This window comes from Branchiostoma floridae, chromosome 2 (assembly GCF_000003815.2).
Source record: "Branchiostoma floridae strain S238N-H82 chromosome 2, Bfl_VNyyK, whole genome shotgun sequence".
Classification (NCBI taxonomy): Eukaryota; Metazoa; Chordata; class Leptocardii; order Amphioxiformes; family Branchiostomatidae; genus Branchiostoma; species Branchiostoma floridae.
The window spans coordinates 31,918,189-31,935,748 of NC_049980.1; the positions used below are offsets into that span (position 1 = coordinate 31,918,189).

The 17,560-nt window shown below is 42.1% G+C and overlaps 1 protein-coding gene across 1 annotated transcript in view; it reads right to left on the bottom strand.

Annotated features, from left to right (window-relative positions):
• Positions 1–241: 241 nt before the first annotated feature.
• Positions 242–17,560, bottom strand: part of LOC118409181 — a 24,024-nt gene continuing 6,705 nt past the window's right edge. Inside the window, exons 9-35 of the mRNA XM_035810050.1 lie at positions 17,225–17,329; positions 16,853–16,956; positions 15,883–16,069; positions 15,517–15,740; positions 14,686–14,845; positions 14,023–14,316; positions 12,679–12,810; positions 12,013–12,168; positions 11,406–11,699; positions 10,836–11,113; positions 10,113–10,287; positions 8,769–9,032; positions 8,161–8,571; positions 7,847–7,943; positions 7,329–7,513; positions 6,768–7,031; positions 5,269–5,538; positions 4,807–4,866; positions 4,326–4,400; positions 3,662–3,817; positions 3,222–3,286; positions 2,598–2,720; positions 2,179–2,256; positions 1,563–1,694; positions 1,016–1,103; positions 688–821; positions 242–505 (exon numbers count right to left, since the gene is read on the bottom strand). Of these exons, the coding sequence (XP_035665943.1) occupies positions 242–505; positions 688–821; positions 1,016–1,103; positions 1,563–1,694; positions 2,179–2,256; positions 2,598–2,720; positions 3,222–3,286; positions 3,662–3,817; positions 4,326–4,400; positions 4,807–4,866; positions 5,269–5,538; positions 6,768–7,031; positions 7,329–7,513; positions 7,847–7,943; positions 8,161–8,571; positions 8,769–9,032; positions 10,113–10,287; positions 10,836–11,113; positions 11,406–11,699; positions 12,013–12,168; positions 12,679–12,810; positions 14,023–14,316; positions 14,686–14,845; positions 15,517–15,740; positions 15,883–16,069; positions 16,853–16,956; positions 17,225–17,329 (4,775 nt within the window). The remainder of the gene's footprint in view (positions 506–687; positions 822–1,015; positions 1,104–1,562; positions 1,695–2,178; positions 2,257–2,597; positions 2,721–3,221; positions 3,287–3,661; positions 3,818–4,325; positions 4,401–4,806; positions 4,867–5,268; positions 5,539–6,767; positions 7,032–7,328; positions 7,514–7,846; positions 7,944–8,160; positions 8,572–8,768; positions 9,033–10,112; positions 10,288–10,835; positions 11,114–11,405; positions 11,700–12,012; positions 12,169–12,678; positions 12,811–14,022; positions 14,317–14,685; positions 14,846–15,516; positions 15,741–15,882; positions 16,070–16,852; positions 16,957–17,224; positions 17,330–17,560) is intronic.

Sequence of the window (17,560 nt, forward strand, 5' to 3'; positions counted from 1 at the left end):
TATCGAATACGAGGGAAAGTCTATAAACTGTAAGCCTTCCATCAATATCTACCACATGGCACTTTGTTGTCGTCATATTTTGCCCTTCTGAACATCAGTATACGGTGGCTTCCCCAAGGGAAGGGGTAGAAAGTAAATATAAGTATTTGGAAACACATAATGATACTATTTGTTACCTATCATATTGCAGTAAGTTCTCCATACACACAAGACAAGTGTGGGACGTGCTCAGTGTTCAATGTCAGAAGAAGTTTCCACGCACCTTAGCGTGAATATACCTGGGCTGAAACCCTTTAAACAGTTTGTCAGCAGAGGGAAAGGCAATGTTCACGCCTGTGTCGTTTAATCGATCATCTGTCAGACCCTCTCCATGGATTTTCTGGACTTGAAGACAGAGGCTGTCGGTGTCGATGCGTATTGCTGGGCCACCTGGCGTCAACTCTCTTCTCAGACGGTCCGCCATAACGTTCAGGGTCCTCCGTCCGCGTGCGACAACGGCTCGTTTCTGTAGACCACATCAGACATTGATAATGTTGAACATCATGACTAGCAATTTTCATCGCGGTAGTTCATCTTCAACTATTCTACAAAATACATAAAAGAGGAAGTCCACTGGAAACGAAAACGGCATACTCCTCGTGATGGAAGGTGCAACATTACGGCAAACGAATAGGAAATCGATTATACCATTTGGTCACGTTCTTCTTCCTTTCGCCGCCTTAAATCTTGTCTCTCCTCAGGTGACAGAACGTAATCATTTGTCGCAGAATCGTCCTGACCAAGTGCTTCATGGAAGACATGTCCAACGGATCGTAACATGTCTGAATCACAATTAAATCAGGTTAGGGCACAAGGCTGTATACAAGACTGGATACTAAGGTTTTTGCTTTGCTGGAAAAACGGACAAGCCAGATCTCTACCATAAAAAAAATATTATGACGTACATTCTTCAATACAGGACAGAAAACCGATTAAATCTTTAAAAAGTGCATATTGGACCAGGATATCATCTTACCTGTAGTGATGCGCCTCACGTCGTCCGTCGCCACTACTTTTCTCGCAAGATCATCGTTCAGGTTGTCCAGAACAGTGAGGTAGGCAAGCTTTAGATGCAAATAGTAGGATTGAGAAAAACTATATTCATATACAATTGTCGCACAATAAAGTTCTTATTCTATAACAACCGAAGAAAAATTGCTTTTCTATACACATACATCAGCGAAACATACCTTTCCCGGATTTACTGAAATATCTTCCCATAGTCGCCTAGCCTATAGTGACGAGTGTTAACGCCAACGCTAAGGATTGTAGCTACTCGTGGGTAGGCAAAGAGGTTGTTATCCATTGTGTTTAGGGCCCAACCCTCTCCTTCCACACACCGCCTTTTATCCCAGCCTCTACCCAGCCGAAGTGAGGTACCCATTTTACACCTGGTTGAAGCAAAATAGTTTAAAGTGTCTTTCCCAAGGACACAAAATCGTTTGTATGGCAGGATTCGAACCCGGGATCGTGCAGTTATGCCACACGACCTCAAAGCTACCCATTGATCGACAAAAACGAACCTTTTCTTCCAATGACTTGTCTTTACACGCTTTGATGACAGATTCACATAACTGGGCAAGAACGCTGACAGCATTTGTGGTCCTCAAACGCTCAGATGCTATCTTCAGTCTTTCCAAGGCACGTTTGCAGCTCTGATGCACATAAACACACACATATATATATATATATATGTGTGTGTGTGTGTGTGTGTGTGTGTGTGTGTGTGTGTGTGTGCATATATGCATATATACACATGGATACGTTTTCTCAACAGATGGTAATGTGTAGCCAATTGTATTGCATTTTGTCAGCAATTTGAATGGATTTCCACAGTAGATGTAATATACTCCATGTATATGATAATATTTTTCACCATGCGAGCTTCAAAAGCTCGATCGACAAAATGCAATGTTGACTGTGCAATAGATTTAAAATTTCAAAACCAAACAGATAAGAACATACTCTCGCTAGTTTATTAATCTTATCTTTAGACGCTGTTTGGCTCTTTCAACTTTTAAGCTAGTTACACGTTATCGGCCGGTAAGTTCTTACGTATTCAAACTTGACAAAATACAGTGTTATGCTGCATGTCACCAAAAACAACACAGATCAGGAAACAGTCTGGCATTTACTCACATTGAAGCTCAACGTCCTCGCGTTATTGGTCAATGGTCTGTTGACACTCTCAGTAAAAACAGGATAGTCGTCCAAATCCTATTGTGGCAAACGTACATATTGCTCATGAATCAGCCTGACGTGTGTCATGGTTGTTTGTTTCCAATTATCAAGTTAGGCGATTATTTTGTTGAAGGCACGCTCTTCACATTCATTTTGTTACTATTGATCATCAATACTGATAGAGCCATTCGTGGTGAACTTGACGCTTACCGGCTGAGTTACCCTTGCTAGTGCTTCTACAAGTGCCACTGGATCCGCTGCCGCGATGTTATTGACATCCACGATATCAATGGTTGTTCATTCACGTATATGTTTTTACAGTTACAAGTAACTTACAACAGATATCCGAGAATGGTACAACCACTTGTGATGCTTACCGGCTGCATTGTCCTTGCTAGTGCTTCTACAAGTGCCACTGGATCCGCTGCCGCGATGTTATTGACATCAACGATATCAATGGCGGGGATGGCGAGACCTTCGACCATCAATGGTGGAAAAGTCTAAAAACCACGGAACAGGAAATGCGTTAAACACGGGACTGTTCAATTCCACGTATACGTAGAAACATTGGCACAATATGATACATTACAATCATGTACGAACTTGATAGATTATGCCATGGTAAAAATGTAACTGTTGATTTTTTTCATTCTAAAACTTTCTATTGACAAGATGATTTATTTATTCATTCAAAGCTTTTTTATTTATTCATTCAAAAGTTGCAGTGCAACGGTACATTACACAGACCTATAGTCAGCACAAGCTGATTACATGGGTCTACAAATAACATTACATAAGAATGGTACAGGACAGTTTCACATAAGACGGTATATACATAATGAGTTTAAAAGAAACATGCGATATAATACTACGTACATACGGAAGCTTGAGAGTAAATAACATTCTACGGGAGGTCAGAGGTCAAAGTTGTAGGTAAAGACAAACAAATTTCATTATAACTAAATAAATGCAAGTAAGAAGGCTATCTAGTTGTCGATTACCTGACTCGTAGCCACGTCGTCGGCAACAAATGCGTCGGAAGAACTCTTGTCTGGATGATATTGTTCTAAAATAGATGCATTTCGATGAAGTTCATTATAAGTTATTTGGTCATGATAAAGTTTCTTTCCAACTTCCTTTTCTTTGGAAAGTGCTATTATAATTTCCGCTAGCTTTGAAATTTCCTCAATTACCCATGCCTTTATCATCAGTGTAACAATCAATCAGACAAACACCCAGAGACGCGGGGCGACACAGGTTATCTTGCACCCGTTGCTGCAGTCACTTGTCTCCAACGTTACTCCCCGGAACCTGCAGAAGATGGGTCCATTCTGTAAACAAGGCTAACGATGTCAGCCGAAATGTTGGTAGGTGTCTTTAGTGTTGGTTAGATAAAGTTTTCATTTTTTATAATCATTATCAATCAATCATGTATACCAACCATCAGCATCATCACTCGAACTGCTGCCGACGTCAGAATCTTGCTCGGGGTTTTCGGATTCCAACGATTCAGAAGGCGACAGTGGTGCAAAGCCTCCAAAGCCGTCCTCACTCAGCACATCGGTATCGAGATCACTCTCTTGATTTCCTCCTTGGCCTGGGTAGGGATGAAAGTCAGTGCATTCATCATTATACTTTGTCGGCAAATTATATGATACAGATAAAGACCAGCTCAAAAAGAACGACGAACAGCAATGCCATCAAGTACCAGAGTTACCAGGATTGATGTGCTCAAAAATTCGTACCCTTCCAGAACTATCGTAGAGTAAAATTTGTTGCCACCAAGTACAGTAGGGGCATCTTCTCTGGATAGTTTTTAAAGAACGCTTGCAGATAGATGCGCAAAACTTAGATGTGACGGGTCGTTCAGTGTAATATAACCAGCTGCTGCCGCGCGGCGTGCTTGCGAAGCTGGTGTGCTACGCCGAAGGGCGGTTATACCAGCTATATAGATAAAGAAAGTTTGAGCAAGGACGGAAGGTGGTGAAACGTTTGGATTACTTTGCTGTCATCAAGTTTGTATCGTCTTAATTCTGACTCAACTTATAACTCTAAGAGTTAATACTTATAACGATAAGAATGTATATAGACCAAGTCGGTTTTACCTTCCAAAATGTCATCCGTTGTATCTGGCATGTTCTCTGTTGTAGATCGAGCTCGGGTGGGTACTGAAGTAGTATCTAGCAATGCATTTTTTAATTGTTAGCTCTCTCACATTGAGGCAGGTTATGTCATGTTATATATATAATTTACATATATCTTTAACAGGATTGTTCAGAGCAAGATCATTAGACCACTTCAAGGCAATGAACTAAGAGATCTTCCCCTGTATTAGGTGTAGAATGTAACGTATATCAAGGTTGACTTCATCACACTTATTTTCCATTGTTGTTGAGAGAATAATGAATTGTTGGAGAAGGTATGAGGTCATGGAGTTCCCGCTGGCAATATTTGCCTTATAGAACAACATGCAAACTGATTGCCCACCTAAAAGACGACTTTACAAAAAGTGCTCGTTTAGCAACCTTTTGATAATGTCAAGATTGTAGTGAGAGGGCAGAAAGAGAAAACATTGGACAAACTTACTGGTAGATTCTGTAGATGAAACGCTCGTAGATATCAGTGTTTGCTCCTCAGTAGCTGTTCCTGTGTCGGGTGAAAAATACATTGTACATTAAATATTTTACATTTATGTTAATGTGTCTTGAGCTATTTGGGGATTCTTTGAGGTCAGACATACAAAGCTATGTGTAGAGTACTTGCATAATAACGGAGGCAATGTATGGTAAACTACTAAACAGGCCTATATTCATGATATTGTAAGTATAATATCTACACTATGTATTTTCAAGAATTACTAACATTTCATTCCAGGACATTGTCTTAGAGTGGCTGGTACATTATTTTAACTAGCGTTTTCTATCTCGAAACAGTGGTGTCTATTCTAACAAATAGCCAGCTTGTTTTTATTTACGCTATCTCATTATTTTTGCATTCTACATAAGATATCATCCATAAATGTACTTGCAGCGGCCTTAGGTTTCTAACCTGTTATCCACGGAGCAGACACACCGCCACTAACGCCCGCGTGACCAACGGCGTAGAGCTTCGCGACGTAAGGCTGAAGCGGGGCTAGCCCTGTTAGATCCGCTGTTGTTAGGCTGTTGCTCAGGGAAGTGTTTGCTGCTTCTGATGGAGCAAGGACCGGTATGAGCTCCAGCAGGAACGCCACAACCTCGCCTTCAGGCGCCGTCCAGACTAGAGTAGCGGAACGGTCCGTCACGGTCACGGCACGGAAATCACGTGGGGAGTCCACAACTGTTACAAGAATGGAAAAAAAACGTTATTTGAAGGTACTTACATGGCCAGCGACCACATTTTTCCTTAAATCATAACAAAAACAATGCTGATAAGACACGACTGAAGCTTTGCCTCGACTTGACTAATGACCAGTGTCTGAGCCTGAAACGTCCAAACAAATTAAGTCGCACATTGTATGTATCCTCGATCGGTTATTCAGTTGGCATTGACTACTGCATAGAACACAATTTCCCATGTAACAGTAACTATTTAATTATTTATATTTTTGAAAAATTAAATATATCAATTAATATTCAAATACAATTCAATCTCTACAAGTGGTTAAAACAACGGACGTATCAATAAATATTCAAATACAATTCAATCTCTACAAGTGGTTAAAACAACGGACGTTTCCAGTGACATCCATCACTCTTCTTCAGCGTCACTAGACTGAACTAGCAGAACAATTCATAGGGAACTATGCTAACATGATTTACATTTGAGTGACTTTTGCATGTGATCAAAACGACTTAGTGGTTAAACCAGTTTTTCTAGTTAGCTGTACTCGTATTGAATTGTTCTGCTAGTTCATTCTAGTGACGCTGAAGAAGAGTGATGGATGTCACTCGAAATGTCCGGAAGTAAATATCCTTTTTTTATCTGGTTGTAGAGATTGAATTGTATTTGAATATTGTTTACCTGGATGTCTAACCTTCATAAAAATATCAATAAATAGAAGGTTAAATCAGAACTTTTCAAAACCTACGAAGGATAACAGTTTCTCAAGTAACTGGATAGATGTTGGAAACAGTCATGCCTTTCAAGTAGCTTCCACTTCCTTTCATCAGTGAGAGTTGCCTTTGTTTAAATTTTTAAATTTTGTGTATTTATTTAAAATGCAACAGTACATTACACGGACCTATAGGCAACACAAGCTGATTACATAGCTCTACAAATAACATTAGATAACAATGGTGCAAGACAATATCATACAAGACGGCATATACATTATAATTCTATAAGAAACACGAGATAAAATACTACGCACATGCGAAAACTTGAGAGGAAAAAAACATTCTACGAACGTTCAGGGAGGTCAAAGTTTTGGGTAATGACAAAATTTTATTAGAGAGTTATCTTGTGTATCATTTTCCCTGGTTGTCTAATAACCTTCATCAACATGTTCAAAATCTATATCTACTATGTCTTTTTTCACTCGCATGACATACGTTTTCTTTACCTACCAGTGTATTGTTGGAGACTGCTGGCGCTACCCTCAAAGGCTGTAGTGATGGCTCTTGCGGACACGTTGTATTCAACCCCTGGCAGCAGCCCTCTCAAATGCACTTCCGGATAATGCACGTACAGCTCGCCGATATTCTCGCTGCCCATCAGATGATATGTAACCTGATACCCCATGACTAGAGAAGAAGTGACATTCCAGGTGACGTAAAAGCTTTCTTCTGTCACCATGGATACCGTCAGATTCTGAATCCACACGTCGTTTCCTGGAAGGTACACATATCATTACCAAAGCTATCCAAAAAATACCGTAAGATACAGACACACCAAAAACAGTACCATTTTTGCGAAAGTAAATATTGCTATTTTGTCAGTTTATGTGATTAAATATTACTACCGCATGAAACAAACTTCTGCATGGTAGTAATTTTCAAATGTGATATAAATGGAGTTTGCTACAAAAGTACGTGACTTAAGATCGCCATCATAAGACGACATTGTCTTACATAACCGACACGAAAGCAACTATTGCTCTTAGTACGATCGCAATGAAAACTTCCAACCTCGAAGCATGATCCTTCTTGAGTAGGACAGGTAGATGTGGCTTCTTTGTGTCATGATGTATACCTCCAACAGGTACGGGACTTCCAGCCCAAGATTGGTGAACATGAGGAAATCCGTGTCCCAATAAACATTCCAGCTCGTCGTCAAACTGGTTCTAAGGTTTGTCTGGGCAACCAGCACAGTGCTGCGGATAACACATGAAAGAGCTACCAATTGACACTTGTTAAAAACTCCTTCATCTCAATCGTTTTGAGCACAGCATAGTTCTGATACAGTGTTTCTAAGGTATTCTATGATTGGTCGAAATGGGTCAACTGGTAGGCTTCAAGAAGGTCGACCCATGACGTCAGCAGTCAATATGGCGGCTGCGAGTCCCATTGATCGAGGGTACAACATGACAGAACTTTGTTGTCACTACTCTATTGCAAACCTGACAAATTCTGGTGATTTGTTTGTAACGGCAGTGCTTGTGACATGTACAAGTCATTACGGATGGTGTGTGTATCCATGGACCTACCTTGTTTCACAGGCGTACTCTGATAAGTTCCAATGTGCCGACACTGTGCCAGGTCCAACTTCTGCTAAAAGGATCCCCGTTACATTTGTTGTCGGGTCTGAAATGCGCAAATAATGTTTAATCAATGAAATCATCGTTTGATTTATTTTGAATCACCCGATGCTGTACCTAAACGTACTATCAACGAATCCAACGATGACTAGACAAATCAGTCTATCCCAACCAAATTACTGCCAACTGCTCATATGACAAGCAGTCAAAAGCGGATACAGACCTGACCAAGGCATGGTACCGAAACTGCCACACGTATTTACCTTCTCTGGCGTCACATGGTGTAGACATCGTCAGCAACTCAGTTACCTCGTGTAACGGTAGTTTCCTCAAAACCTTTCGGCCAGCATAACAGTTCACCAGCTCAATGCTTCCATCTATGTTGTCAAAGCATACCTCTCTCCCCAACACCCTCCAGCTCAAGGCGTCTTCTTTGACTTCAAAGAATATAGATTCTCTGATCGGTGAGCAGTCCGTCGTGACAATGGCGTTGTTGGGAAGAAGCTCGAGACACTGCGAAGTTTCTCCGTTTCTAAGAGTTCCCTCTGCAGTGTGCAGCCAGTGGTATCGAGGATGATGCGCTAAACACGGGCCTATCTGTGGTACACGTGAGGCACTGTTCGCGTACATACACGAGCAGGTCATGCGTGGAGTCCATTCGATCAGTAAATAAGCTGAAAATAAGAAAATATATTTACAATGGGAAGGACGGACATTATGAATTAAATTGTACCTAGAACTGGAAGAGAAGTTATGATAGACGATAATTCTCTGCGTTTAGCAAGAGGAGGTATAGAGAAGTTTTAGTTTCTTTACGATAGGAATAAGTTGAAATTCGATTAGAAATAATGGCAATTCCACAAATACTAACTTTCGAAATTCCTCTCAAAATACGAGACGCTTGAATCCACCACCAGTCGTTCCACCCCATCCTTAGGAGCCGCCCATCCAAACATCTCGCAGTGCCTTATACCAGCCTTGTACTGAAACGACTGGCAGAAAAACGTGGGTTCTTCCAAACACCTGATGGCGCAGTCGGCAAGAGACAAGTTAGACGCTTCTGCGAGTACCGGCATTCTTGACCTCCTGTCGATGTGTTGTCGGAATCTGGCGAGTGCTGGTATCAATTCGAATTCTGAAACGCAAATACATTCAATCACGATGAACACTTTGTATTCTTATGACGTAATATACATAATTATGGCGACATTAGGTTCATTTTTGGCTTAAAGGGTCTAAATAGGAAATTCTCCCAATAACTAAAGGTATGTAACAAGGTTAACAGTAAAGGGTTTATCATTGATATTTAACTCTTCTTTTGCTTCTGTTGTCAATAACAACCGCATTGATGTCAAAATGACGTCATAAGATAACGTCATATGTATTTTAACTATAGCTGTCGATCCGCCATCTTGAATCATCAGACTTACATACATCTTTTTCAACATCTAACCCAAAATTCAATAAGAACGGACTTAAACGTTCGCACGGATGTTTTTGTAAGAAGTGATGAAATTCAAGTAGTGATAAATTAAAGGGAAAATAACCTGATTATACTTTTCATCATGATATAGACCACCATCTTGGAGTATGAACAATAAAGTCATTACATTAGCATAAATTATGAATAGCTAATTATAACTTTTACTTTTAAATAAATTAGGTATCAAAGATACATGAAAACAAGTGTGGTTTAGCAGAAAAACCTTAAAACCACATTGTTTAAACCAAAATTAGTGAATTTCGTAAAATATGCCTTTCCGAAAGCCGTTGCCTTGGCAACACGAAAAATGATAAACTCATGGGATTTTCTTATATTGTTTGGTTGGCCTAGCACAAGTCATTTGGTAGTTATATGACATCAAAGTTGGCGCGGGCGATTTTAGTCCTCCAGTCTGGATGAGGTTAAAACATTTTAGTAATTACGTGGCGAGACCATATCGCAAATGAAGATAATATCGGCGAAGAAATGTGACACCTCCCACAGGTGAAAAGGTCACTAAAAGAAAACTTTAATTCTTGGATCACGTATGGATATTGGGAAGCCTGATAGCAAAAAAATCGCTGCGTACAGGAGCCCAAAGTGCTAAAGGACATGCAGGGGAAAGGATCTTAGGACTTAAAAATGTAATAAACGTACAAATACTAACAGCGACCTAGTTTCAAACTCTCAAAATCTCTTGTCCGAATCTTTATTTTCAAGAAACGCCCTCACCTTCAGGATAAGCTGTGATGAACTGAGCCTCAATGAAGCCGCTAGTGGAGGCTGTATACGTGGTGAGGACAGTCATCTTCACAGAGTCTGTTTTGGTCGTGTCGAACAGAAACTCGTCGTAGTAAACTTGGGTCACGTCGTACTGGTCGCTTCCTTCACGCTGCCTGAGTTCAACCTGTGGTTCGCACATTCACACAGAGAGTGTCGGTAACATGTGACATTATGATATGACACAATGATATATGATTATCATCAGCTTCCTTTGAAAGATGTAGATACGAAACTAGCATCCATCATAATTCTTTGCTAAGAAGAGCCAGGGTAAGTCGCAATGGACTAACGACACAGGACCTACGAGAGTATTGAATTAAATTCCTTAACTTAGCTGAAATAGAATTGGACTGAGACTGGCAATCAGATCCAGTCGTACAATCTGGGTGGGATGGTGTGTCAGTTGAAGCGACAAGAAGGACCAGACGTGCCACCAAAATAGGCAAGAGATCTAGAGAAACTAATCTATGTTTAACGTCACAGACACCAAACATAACAAAAAGGCCGGAATCCTTCGTCTTCCACTGAGTCGAACCCAATAAGTTAGAATTTAGAGTCACATGCTATATTGTTCTATTCAATACTCCCTCCCCGGCATGTTACCTTCAATTATTTCTCTAACAAATATTTACAATAAACGTGTCATTTTAAGGTCTTATGTACCGCACTCACGTCTTCATAGGACCCGTCATCAAACGTCAGCCTGATTGTCCTGATTTGACCTGTGACCCATGTAGACTGTGCGATCTTAGCCCGGTTGATGAAGTAGTACCCATCAAACTTCAGCTGAACCCACGAGCCAACGCCCTGCGAACTCAGCCAGCCGAGCTGCCCTGGTCTCGGTGTCAGCTGACCGTCGATGATGCCGCTACAGGTGGTGCCGTTTTGTGACGCGTTCACGCACTGACCACCACTGGACAGGGCTGCCACGTTTATTCCGCCAATATTGGCTGCAGAATAAAGGCATGTAATTGTTTACAATCTGAAATCTGCTGCAATTATACATTTCAGATGGTTATCTTGGAATAATATTTACCAGCATAAGCTCGAGTACGTATGCGCGGCGACAAGAAAGTAATATGTCAAAGGTGACGGCCCCTAAGACATAAACATAAGAAGTCTGGACATTGTCAATGGTCCAGACGAGATATGTGTACAAGTCAGGTGCCTTCACCTCTGACACATTACCTTGAATTCCTAACACTGCACATGCGTACTCGGAAGTGTGAACGAGCTTATTACCTTCGTCTGAGACGGGATAAACCTCGAATTCGCTGAACTCCAGCCGCCGCGGCTCTCCCAGCTGGGTCAGACGGATCCCCACATACCGACCCCGCATGCCTCCGCAAGGAATGGTCAGTTCCGATTGGCTGGCGGCGATGCTGTGGTCCTGCCCGCATTGGGGGTTGGCTGACACGCTCTGCCCGTTATCGCCGATGTGAATGAAGAAAGGGTTGATGTTGACGGAGACTGGTTTGACAACAGTCACCCTGTCGATGGCCCACTGTCGGTCTAAGTCCACATACCACCAATGGTCTAGTGTTGAGGAAACGTGGGCAATAGATATTGAAATATTAACTATCTATATACACTTTCCTTTTGTCAGCCCCGCAAAAGTTACGAAATGCTCGGATATGGCATCGAGCAGTCCGCAAGAAGACGACAAAAATTTCAGGCTGGCCAATGTCTGTACTGACGCATGTACCTGTCCTATGTCTTGTCATCCCGTTAAGACAATATGACTAAATCGTTAAGATAAAACTGTGGAATAAGACTGCGATGTACATATTCGAACGGTTATATAACCTAATTGGTCAAGCAAAAGAGGCGACACGACAAAAGTACAAACCTGGACTAGTGACGTTATCTGTTCTGACGCAAGTGCCGTTGCCCTCGTTGCAACCCTCCGTTGTTCTGACGCCGTCGTTGCCGTGCCAGGAGTGACTGTTCGCGTCCAGTGTTGTCGACTGACGTGTCCTCTTCCCGAGTGCGATGTTTGTTCCAGCTGAGTTGTAACAACACAAAAACACGGTAGAAGATGAAGTGCACTTCGTCATAGATAGTAATTGCATGATAAGGATAGAAACATACTATAAAGAATGTAGATTCCCTTACTTTAGACATATGAGTAGCACTGAAAAATATACTCCTCATGCGTTTTGACAAACCGACTATTACGAATCCCATACAATCCTACATTTTAACCATTACCAAGAAGCGAGAGGAATCCGAACTTCTACGCTAGATTAGATCTGATACTTTTTCATATATGTTTTGTATTTGTTGTGACCTATACTTAGCTCGGTTGCGCTAAAATGTACCATGAAGCAAAGGCCCAGGCGTGCTGGCCTGAGTTGCGTCCTTCCGCTGTCCCACACCTGACCAGACGCTAGCTAATCAGAGTTATTATGTGGTTTAGGAAACACGAGGACAGTGTTGGATACCAGGCTGTGAGAGGGTGCAAATATACTAGCCTTTAAAACTTCGAATCAAAGACTCGTAAAATATTCCTGACCTGTTTTACGGAAGCAAGCCGGATACCCGGGGTACGGATCCCAGCAGCACCCGTGGAGCTCGCATTCGTGAGGTGTGACGTCATCCCAGGCACACGGCTGTCTGGCGACCAGTGGCGTGGAGCATCCCAATCCTTCAACAAAACATACCAAAAATCACGATGATCTATCAAGTGTTGTCGACTAATATGTTACCCTCATAAACTAGGGGGCCCAAACTTGCGTCACCTACTCTCTGCCCCAAAAGCTATCTACAACTCAAAAATCACGACCACAGGAAAATAAAAAATATGAGATACTAACGCCGAAGGTTCCCCTGAAGCACCTTAGAGAGCCACTAAGGGACCCATTGTCGAAATTGAGCTTAGTTTTCCAGACCCTTTCCCAGATAACAAATATCATCAGTATCTATCCAAGGCTTCTCGAGTTATGATATTCACAGACACACACACGCAGCCAGATAGACAAATACACCGAAAACATAACCTTTTGGTGAAAGGAATTACACACACATACTAACATACAGAAAGTTTTGAGGCTGTGTGTGATTAAAGTACATTAGAAGCCGCTTAACTACAATTCCATTCGGTAGCGTTACGGAGGTTCTGTGTGGCAAAACGGGACCGGAGCTAAGCTACCGCGCTCCACAGGCGAAGGGCTGTTATGTTGCCCTGCAGTTTGACAAATTTTCTTGCCATTTCACTAACAACAGTGTGCACAGGAAAGAAGTCATCACTCCACCGTCATAGGGGCAGGGGGATGGTGAGTATCGAACTCGGGACCTATTCATTCAGATTCCAACGCTCTTGCCGTTGCGCCACACAGACACCCCATCACACAAGGCCAAACAGACATAACAAGAGTTCGTAGACCTAATATCTCCATGAAATAGTCCGATTATGCAAATTAGTTCCACATTTACATAATCTATGCTTGGTTATGTACACCTTTAAATAACTTATGCCGGACCATATGTTGATTGTCCAATAATATACCATTGAGAAGAATTATAACACTTTTACACTAATTATGCAAATTAGGGTCGAATTTGCATAGTTGTTTTTGCTAATGTACCACCAGCCACAAACTACATAATATTACAGGTATTTGAGTCCTATAATGGAAAACACTACAATTATAGATTCCCCTTATCAATTATGCAAATTAAGTGCCAGTTTGCATAATTTGCACTTTAGGATGTACATCTCTGCCAAAGCTACCTACATATAAATCGTGACATACTGGAAATATCCTTTCTTATTGTACAAACGGAACGGAACAGGAACATGGATGGAATGTGAAAAATGTGTAGGAAACCTCTTATAAACACCGCTGGTATCACGTACTTTCTGACATAGGCTGCATGCACCACACACGACGTAGAGATGAACTGGGTCGAACACCCCAGTTGATGATGCCGGTATAGTGATAATTTGAAGCAGGGGACAGGCGCTCGAGGATGTATCTGTGAGTCTGGTCAGTCAGCCACCCATGCCGAAAGATGCTCTCTCCGGCCTCAAACGCGGCCCGGAGCTCGCTAGGGGACGCCATTCTGCTGTGGAACTTGGTGCAGTGATGACGGGCAGCGGGAAAAGACAACTCAGGTCCCATGTTGAACACTCCCAAAACAGTACCCGTGTCTGAAATTGAATGAATGAATGAATGAATGAATGAATGAATGAATGAAAGAAATGAATGAATGAATGAATGAATGATGAATGGATAAAAGTAATGAATAAATGAATGAAAGACTTTAAAGGAATGAATGAAAGACTTCAAAGGAATTAATGAAAGACTTCAAAGGAATGAATGAATGAATGAAGGAATGAAGGAATGAAGGAATGTAGGAATGAATGAATGAATGAATGCATGAATGAATGAATGAATGAATGAATGAATGAATGAATGAAGGAGTGAATGAATGCATGCCAAGTCATTGTCATTGTCATTGTCAATGTCAATGTCATTGAACTACGTTCAGATGAGAGTAAAGCTATGCTGCTACTCACGCCTGGCGGCGATCAGTGCGCTCTCACACCCCAGGACCCCCAGAGTCAGCGCCGGGCGACCGAACCAGGCCACAGGGAGGACTCGCAGGTACCGGGAGGAAACGCGCGGCTGTATGAAGGTACGGACAACTGTTCCCGGGTCAGTGTTCGCCTGGTACACCTGAAACAAGAGTTCGGAGAGCTCGTAACTCCACCAAATATTTAGGATCTTTGTAGATTTGCTGTTTTATCTCTTCTCATGGATTATGCAAAAGTCCTATTACGAAAAATAATGGAAATATAGAATTTCTCCATCTATTATGCCTTTTATATGGCTGTCTGGACAAACGCTGGTCGCATTAGTGTTTGCCCGATACACCAAGAATACATATGGTTAATAAGTAGTAGTATACAGTCAATGGGAATGGTATCAATTATTCAGGGGGCTAACAGGCGACCCATCAATGGCACACATTAGGTATGGAATAATGTTCCACTAAGTGAAACATGATACTGTTCTTATAAGAAGAGGAGAAAGCTGAGAAGGGTGGAGAAGACTGCTTTACCAGATCATCTGTGGTGCCCCAACGGTCAAATAGTTAGAATGCGGGATAGATGAGATGACATGCAAGTGTGCTAATGGTACTAATAGTTCCTGGCAATATGCATTTATACGACATGCACATAGTCCCTGACATACGAATGGCATAGGATAATAGCAGACAGAGTGTATGCAAATGTATTCATGTACGCAAATGACGTTTGCGTAGTGTTTGTAACGTATATCGTTTAACACAATCTACCCCAACTATACTCTTGCTTGGCCATACAAGCAGTCGTCATCAAGATTACCTTAACACGTGTACACGGCTCAGAGCTGTTTCCATGATCGTTGTAGACCACCCCGTCAGTACTGGTCTGCAGGCTGTACGCTTTGATGTAGCAGTTCGTGGTCACGTCGCCAGAGGTCTCTATTGCAGCCAAGTAGATCTCTCGACCGAAATCCAGCTCCACCCAGGGGCGGGCGTCAGCGTAAACCGTGCGGCTGATGCTGAAAATCGTCCCACAGACCAGTCCTGTTGTGAAATGACAACAATATATTAGGCCGCAGTCAGTCGGCAAAAGGAGATAATGCCTTTCAGGGCTAAAACGAAGAAAATATTCAACATAAATACATCTTTCCAAAAGAAACGTTTTTAACACTTTTCAACAACAAACCTTCTATTTCACAAACGACCCTGGCCCCGAGACCACAGTGCTGAGTTGTCCATTGGAACCCTGCAGTTCTGCCCATGATCACACAGGTGTCGCTGCCGAACGCGGCCGTTTTGTCGGTGCCTGCAGACCACCAGGACGACTGCGCGGCCAGCGGAACTTGGTTCCACCAGTTGTACCAGGAGTTAGACTGGATGGAGAAACGTCAACAGAAGAATCAAATTAGACAGCATTCAAAGACGGAACCAACATTACCGATAGGGCCTTGGCTTCATTGAAATAATTTACATTATCTGTTTGTGACAGTCTTTATTAGTCTTAATGGGTTTATATAAGTTTGGGTGATTATGTCTAGATTGCCTTGGGTTCGGGTGCAAGTAGTAATCCACCGTTAGGGCTAGGAGATTTTGTCTAGATTTCTGGAGGATGGTAAGTCTGTTGGCTGTACTTCTATTTTTGAGTGTATCCCAACCCAGGTCCGAGACTAGTTTAGTGGCGCTTAACTGAGAATTTGGACAGTTCGGGACATTTGAAGCAAATCTAGCCGCTCTTTTTTGGACCTCTAGTTCACCTTAATCCGCGGAGTAACCTAAGTATATCCATTGTTTTAAAATAGGCTATTTACTATATAATAGGTATATCAACTCGACAGACGGCGGTTTCAAATTGCAATATTTTAATATTTTTTATGCATGGAAAATATTGCAATGAAGATATCCCAAAATGCAAAGTTGTAAAAAACAACGGGTATAGGTTACCCCACGAATAAAGGTGAACTAGCGCTACATGTACATTCAGAAAACGGGACGTCCACGCACTGAACGCCTGCAATCGACGAAATTCCGCACTTGCTTCTGTTGGCATCCACAACTGAGGATAGCAAGCAAATTCTAATACAGCCTGTAAAATGAACTATTGAACAACGGATAGAGAGTTCCGATTTATAAAACGCCAGATGAAGTTTAAGAATCACCTGAGAGAAGCGCAGTCCGACCCAGTATTTGTCTCCATCTTTGGCTGATGTGATGACGCGGAGAATCTCCTGTTCAGCCTCGCTGTTGATTTCAACCACGTGAGCTGGAGAATCAGAAAACGCGATGTGTCAATGATCTTCCCTTGTGGACTTTGTGTACCAACTTGTCTGCTGCAGAACTAAAGATCTTTACACATTGGACAGGAACAGCCCTCAAAATGATCGGCACCCTAGCGTTCACGACTCACGAGAAGTGTAGCAGACTGGAATGTACCCCTATCAACATGATATAACCGGGTATGATCTAGATCTCAGCCTGCTATATCAGAACAAGCAAAGAATGCATATCCGCTCTCAAGTTACTCAACTGACCTGCCATGTTGTGACAAGCTGAAACTGCTGTTTCGTACGGAACATCAGACCTTCCGAAATAGTAGCAGGAGTCTCTCCACGCACGCCATCCGAACGGACAGTGCGCTGCAGAAATCAGTGAAACATTATATTGTGTGCAAATTTCACAGTACTATGGCGACAGGTCTTCAAAGTATACTGAAAACCCGAGTTGAACCACATTTGCAGTTGAAAGTGCTTTGTTTTACATACGTTTTTGCTTCTTGTTAGACCCCTGAAAAATTATGAATCGCTTGGATATGGCATCAGCCGGTCAGCGATGCCATATCCAACCCGGTCAGCGATGGACGACGACCG